The following is a 6,204-nucleotide window of genomic DNA, read 5'->3' as shown; positions in this document are numbered from 1 at the left end:
AGCCAGCAGCTACAGCGTCCTAGAATATGATTCAATGTTCAGGCCAGATATTACAGTAGGTTTCATTAATATCATGAAAGCTGTTTAGAAGTTCCTGTGTGGAAAACAAGGAACATTTTCCAATAGCGTATTAACGTTCCAGCTTCAGAATCCACTCTGACACGTAATTAAAGGCATTGTGTATCATTAAGGTAAACATAAAATAAAACATCATGCCCAAAAATGTCCTTTCCTGTCAATTTGTCCCGATTTGTTTGTGTCGCAATGCACAATGCGTTGTGAGTTTGTATATCAGTTACTTTCAAGTAGCCAAAATATAAAAATAGGGCTTAAGAGTTTAAACTGTATATCATCTTGCTAGGGACCCCCTGGCCTGGACCCCCGAGTCAAGGACCCCTGGGGGGTCCCTGGACCCCACTTGGAGAACCACTGCTTTGTGACATTAACGTGGCATCAAATAAATAGATTGGAGAACAAAGCTATCATTTGGTTCTTTTTATTTGATTTATTTCTCAGATTATGACCTAAAAAAATTATATTATATCCTATCAAAAATTTTAACCTGAGATTCAGATTTTCCAAGAGACAGGGACTAAATCTTCCCAACATTTTAGGGTTGTTTTTTGTAATAAAAAGCCATTCTTGGTTTCGTACTGACTGTAGAGTCTGTTTAGAGACTGTTTCTACATGATTCAGGTTCGTTGTTGAACTTGACATTCTGGGGAGGACCTTAAGAGAGCAATGTTCCACAACAGCTTTAAGCCTGAACCTCACCTTGATGTTTTAATTAGTGGCTCCCTGTCCCATTAACATCCCTGTCCCATTAACATCCCTGTTCCATCAACATCTCTGTCCCATTAACATCCCTGTTCCATGAACATCCCTGGTCCATTAACATCTCTGTCCCATTAACATCTCTGTCCCATTAACATCCCTGTCCCATTAACATCCCTGTTCCATCAACATCCCTGGTCCATTAACATCTCATCTGTATTCTTCTGCTTCCTTTCATACGGGCAGAAACCTTCTATTTAACTTTTTGTAAACTTCCTCAAACGAGAGCGTCCAAAGTAGTGAAAACAGCTGATCTGCAAGCTCACAGATCGGCCATGTTTTGGCAATCTATTTTTGCAAAAAGTGGGAAAGTGAAAGTGGTTAAGTGTGTCTGTGGGTTTTTATAAATATAATATTGAACCAATGAAAAATATTAACGATGTCATCAGTGATGTCATCAGACCACAGTGCCGATGTCATCAGTGATGTCATCAGACCACAGTGCTGATGTCATCAGTGATGTCATCACACCACAGTGATGATGTCATCAGTGATGTCATTAGTGATGTCATCAGTGATGTAATCAGACCACAGTGCTGATGTCATCAGACCACTGTACTGATGTCATCAGTGATGTCATCAGACCACAGTGCTGATGTCATCAGACCACAGTGCTGGTGTCATCAGTGATGTCATCAGACCACAGTGCTGATGTCATCAGCCTCGTCAGGTTTCTTGGGCTTGCTGGGGAGTGACTTGAGGTACTCGAGGTGTCGCCGGGCGTCCTCCTGGTTCTGCCGTACGTAGTAAACCACGTAGGAGATGACCATGGCGAACCAGCCAAACATGGTCACCAGCATGGCGTAGTCCGTGGTCCGCTTGGCCAGGTTGCAGAGGTCGGTGTCCACCGCCAGGAACGGCCGGCCCTCCTGGTCCCGGAGCTCCGAGCTGCGGCAGAGGACGCGCGCGGCCGCCTCGTGGTTGTGCGCCATGCCGCCCAGCGCCTGCTGCAGCGCGCAGTCACAGTGCCAGGGGTTGTCGTCCACGATGACACGCGCCTTGAGCCGCGTGAAGGCGTCCTTGTGCACCGACGTGATGCGGTTGTGCGACAGGTCCAGCACCTGCAGCGTGGCCTCCACGCCGCTGAAGGCGCCCTCGCTCAGCGTCTCCACCGCGTTGTAGGACAGGTTGAGCTCCCGCAGGAGACGCAGGCCGTGGAAGGTGCGGTCCGGCACGGCGCCGATCTGGTTGTGGTCCAGCCGCAGAAGCACCGTGTCCACCGGCAGGTCCGGGGGAACCTCCTTCAGGCGGGACTGGGTGCAGGTGACGTTCAGGCCGTGCAGGTGGGCGTCGGCCCGCTGGCACAGGCAGCCCTTGGGGCACATGGAGGCGGAGGGGAAGCACAGGGCCATGAGGACCAGGCTCTGCAGGAGCAGCACCATGGGGAGGAGGTCCAGAAGAGTCATACCGCTGCATCCCGCCCGGGGGGCCCGAGACCCCAGAGCCCCCTGGTGGTCACTCCTCACACACAGCCCATCCTGGAGACAAGAAGTACATCCTTCATTCATTCATGTATTATATGTCTTACTGATGAATTGAGCAATACTTTTACTTTGGTACATTCAATATACAGTATTTTGATGCCAATACTTCTGTAGTTTTAAGTAACATTTTGAATTCAGGCCTTAACAGAGTATTTCTAACATTATGGTATTGATACTTTTACTTGAGTAAAAAAAGAGAAAAAAAGGGAGTACTTCTTCCACCAGTGCAGACGAGTCCTCAGCACCCGTCCTCTCCTCCCATTGGCCCAACGGGAGCTGCACCTGGAAGCACAGCATCAAACACCAATTTTCAGTACTTTTACTTCTACTCCACTACATCTTAGAGGCAAATAATGGTACTTTTACTCCACTATAATTATTTGACAACTTTAGTTACTAGTTACTTTGTATATTTTGATTATTATTACAAAACACATACATTAACAACTTCAGCCCTATATATATATTTAGGCCATTTGAAATTAGCAGATTTACAAGCTCACAATGTGAGTTTGTAGATCAGCTATTTTCAATTGATTTGAATACATTTATTACATTTGAAAACTTTGTGAAATGGGGACATTCTGCATAACGGAGTACTTTTACTTTTGGTACTTTTAAGTACATTTTGATACCAATACTTTTTTTTACTTTTTACTCAAGTACATTTTGAATTCCAGACTTTTACTTGTAACAGCTGTATTATTTCTACATTGCAGTATTGATACTTTTACTTGAGTAAAAAGATGTGAGTACTTGTTAAACTACAGGAAACGCCAGGTTTGGCTGGAAGTGGTTTTTTATGTCAGTTAATTTTCAAGGCTGTTACTTTTTGTTCAACAAAACGACATGTTTTTTCGTCAAAAGGTTCGAGTCCCATAAACACAGATCTATATTGAAAATAGCCAATCTACAAACTCACAACAATAATTCCGTCATACAGTCTCACGGAATCTCTGTATAACATTCGGAGATTGTGGAATAATAGTCTGGCTGCACAAGACTAGTGGGCACATAAACATTACTGGGCATCTCAATGTTAAAGGGTAAGACCACTTTGGTAGAGGTTTGGGTTGTGTAGTTACCTTGCCATGATGTAACTCCAAAGGTGGGAAAGAAATCAAAAATAATTGCTCCATTGATTAGAAATTGATAATTCAAAAATATGCTCCCATGATGCTGCCCTGTGTCTCCAGGGTTCTGCTTGTCTCTCCGTTCGACATGATTCAGATCTTTATCTTTATTAAATATGATTAAAAGTCAAACTAAACTAAAGTCTCTGCCGCTCGATCGAGCTCTCTACTCTACTGCTCAGTGTTGCCAGGTTTAGTGAGAGAAACAAGCAAGCAACCAGGTCCAGGAAAACAAGCCCAAAAAGAAGCAACTTATTGGTTGCGTCTCTTGCTATTTTCAAAAACTCTTGGAATAAAATGTGGAATCTTTTTTTAAATAGCCTAACGACACAAATGTGGTTACGGGGCTCCCTGGCACAAAACATTTTCAGATGGGGGTTATAGAGGGACAAATACATATTACTTTGGGGGGGTCCATGATATGAAAATATTTGTACTAGTTAAAATAATAAAACAATTGTGATACAAGACCAAATAATCAACTACACTTAAGAAACAAGGCCAAAAAATCGCAACCCACAAGAACCAATATTTACAGGCAACTTCACAGAAAGACAAGACCAAATGTCGCTTATAATAAGCGGACGTGGCAACGCTGCTACGGCTGCTGCTGCACCGTCCCATGGCCCGGGGCGACGGCCGCGCGATGATTGGCTCGGTCTTTTTGGGGGGGGGTTGTCAGGGCAACCGCCAAAGAGTTGATTATTATATATATATATTTTTTTAAATGTAACTAAATTAACTTTTGGTACTTTAAGTATATTTTGAAGCTGATACTTTTGTACTTTTACTTTTTTAATATGGGACTGTTTTACTTAAGTAAAACATTTGAGTTATTTTTCCACCACTGGTTACAGAACGTCGTGTCGAAGTCGTTTCAACGTCTAAGCGCACTGCAGACGGGGTCTGACGTGGACGTCGTATCGACGTTGTTTCAGGGTCTGAATCTCTGTGGTCTGAATTGGACGTCTGACTAGGACGTCGTAGCGACGTCGTTTCGGCGTCTGACTAGGACGTCGTATCGACGTCGTTTCGGCGTCTGACTAGGACGTCGTAGCGACGTCGTTTTGGCGTCTGACTAGGACGTCGTAGCGACGTCGTTTCGGCGTCTGACTTGAACGTCGTATCGACGTTGTATGGACGTCTTTTTGCGACGGTGGTTAGTGGTGGTTACAGAGGTCGACATTGGAAGTCGTATGGACGTCGTATGGACGTCGTATGGACGTCAGTTGCTTCTGTGTTGAAGTGAGGTCTGTTGAAAAGACTGTCCGTGCAACATTGAATTATGGATTCAACGTTGCAAGGTCCCCAGTTTGATATGCACTAGGCCAGGGGTCTTCAACAGGGGGTCCGGGACCCCTAGGGGGTCCTCAACCCATAGTTACTACAAGGGGATCCGCCAAATCTTTGTGTGAAAGAAACCTTTTTGTCTTTCTTTTTTACATTAACGGTATAACAACCTTTTTTTACAGAAACCTAGCATCCCTACTCTGAGGGAACATTACCCGAAAATAGCCGATCTACAAGCTCACAACGCCTCGCAGCAGTTGTGAGCTTGTAGATCGGCTATTTTTGGCAAAGAGGGGTAACAAAGTGCCACAATCATTTTAACTTCATCGATACTTTATACGTTGGCTATTCACAAGGTTTATAAAAAAGATTAGGGTGGAACGTGGGGGGGGGTGTGGAACGGGGGGGGGGGGGGGGTCCAGATGACAGTGAAGTGACAATTTAAGGACATTTAAGACCTTTTTAATACCTAAAAAAAAGATGGAAAAAAGACAAGAAAGAAGCCCATTACTGCATCAAAAGTAATCAACAAACTATACTACTAAATATACTAACTACTAAAACTGGTCAAACATTGGCCAAATTGTCAAATAATATAAGAAAGAGGCAACATTTTTGAAAATAGCCAATCTACAAACTCACAACAATAATTCCGTCATACAGTCTCACGGAATCTCTGTATAACATTCGGAGATTGTGGAATAATAGTCTGGCTGCACAAGACTAGTGGGCACATAAACATTACTGGGCATCTCAATGTTAAAGGGTAAGACCACTTTGGTAGAGGTTTGGGTTGTGTAGTTACCTTGCCATGATGTAACTCCAAAGGTGGGAAAGAAATCAAAAATAATTGCTCCATTGATTAGAAATTGATAATTCAAAAATATGCTCCTCATTGACTTACATTGTATGGTAAAACAGCTCTCAAAGTCACTCTTTTAGCACATAAATGAACACACAGAAAGCTGGTTCAGACGGGAGCGTACTCAAGTTCCCTCAACCCTATGTACCCTCAGCCCTATGTTCCCTCAGCCCCATGTTCCCTCAGCCCTATGTTCCCTCAGCCCTATGTTCCCTCATCCCAAAACAGACCCTATGTTCCCTCAGCCCTATGTTCCCTCATCCCAAAATAGACCCTATGTTCCCTCAGGCAGCCCTATGTTCCCTCAGCCCTATGTTCCTTCAGCCTTATGTTCCATCAGCCCTATGTAATATTATAATGTTTTGTCTTGTCTGTCTGTCTGTCTGTCTGTCTGTCTGTCTGTCTGTCTGTCTGTCTGTCTGTCTGTCTGTCTGTCTGTCTGTCTGTCTGTCTGTCTGTCTGTCTGTCTGTCTGTCTGTCTGTCTGTCTGTCTGCCTCTCACTGTCTGTCTGTCTGTCTGCCTGTCTGCCTCTATCTCACTGTCTGTCTGTCTGCCTCTCTCTCACTGTCTGCCTGTCTGTCTGCTGTCTGTCTGCCTCTC

General features: G+C 44.2%; 1 protein-coding gene across 2 annotated transcripts; it reads right to left on the bottom strand.

Moving 5' to 3' along the window:
- Positions 1-568: 568 nt before the first annotated feature.
- LOC308105584 (leucine-rich repeat-containing protein 3B-like) lies at positions 569-3,610 on the bottom strand. Of its 2 annotated transcripts, XR_013934912.1 has the most exons (4): positions 3,404-3,610; positions 2,532-2,600; positions 897-2,312; positions 569-794 (listed from the first exon to the last, which is right to left on the bottom strand). XR_013934912.1 is itself a non-coding variant. In XM_080456407.1 (3 exons), the coding sequence occupies exons 1-3, from the start codon at positions 3,455-3,457 to the stop codon at positions 1,470-1,472; spliced, it is 966 nt and encodes a 321-aa protein (XP_080312533.1). In that variant the 5' UTR covers positions 3,458-3,610; the 3' UTR covers positions 569-1,469. The 2 variants fall into 2 exon arrangements, 1 of the variants encoding a protein (XP_080312533.1); XM_080456407.1 differs by having other exon boundaries at positions 569-2,312.
- Between the last annotated feature and the right edge of the window lie 2,594 nt (positions 3,611-6,204).

The sequence above is a fragment of the Gymnoscopelus braueri genome (genome assembly GCF_963280865.1).
Source record: "Gymnoscopelus braueri genome assembly, chromosome: 17".
In the NCBI taxonomy this organism is placed as follows: domain Eukaryota; kingdom Metazoa; phylum Chordata; class Actinopteri; order Myctophiformes; family Myctophidae; genus Gymnoscopelus; species Gymnoscopelus braueri.
Note: the sequence above shows the minus strand (reverse complement) of the source record. Positions and strands in the feature narration are given on the sequence as shown.

Excerpts from the sequence above, each read along its gene's own strand:
- LOC308105584 (XM_080456407.1), bottom strand. The coding sequence starts at position 3,457 with ATGGAGCAATTATTTTTGATTTCTTTCCCACCTTTGGAGTTACATCAT. Across the intron at positions 2,601-3,403 it reads TGGAGTTACATCATGGCAAG|GTGCAGCTCCCGTTGGGCCA; the intron begins GTAACTACACAA and ends CTGTGCTTCCAG. Across the intron at positions 2,313-2,531 it reads CGTCTGCACTGGTGGAAGAA|GATGGGCTGTGTGTGAGGAG; the intron begins GTACTCCCTTTT and ends TCTTGTCTCCAG.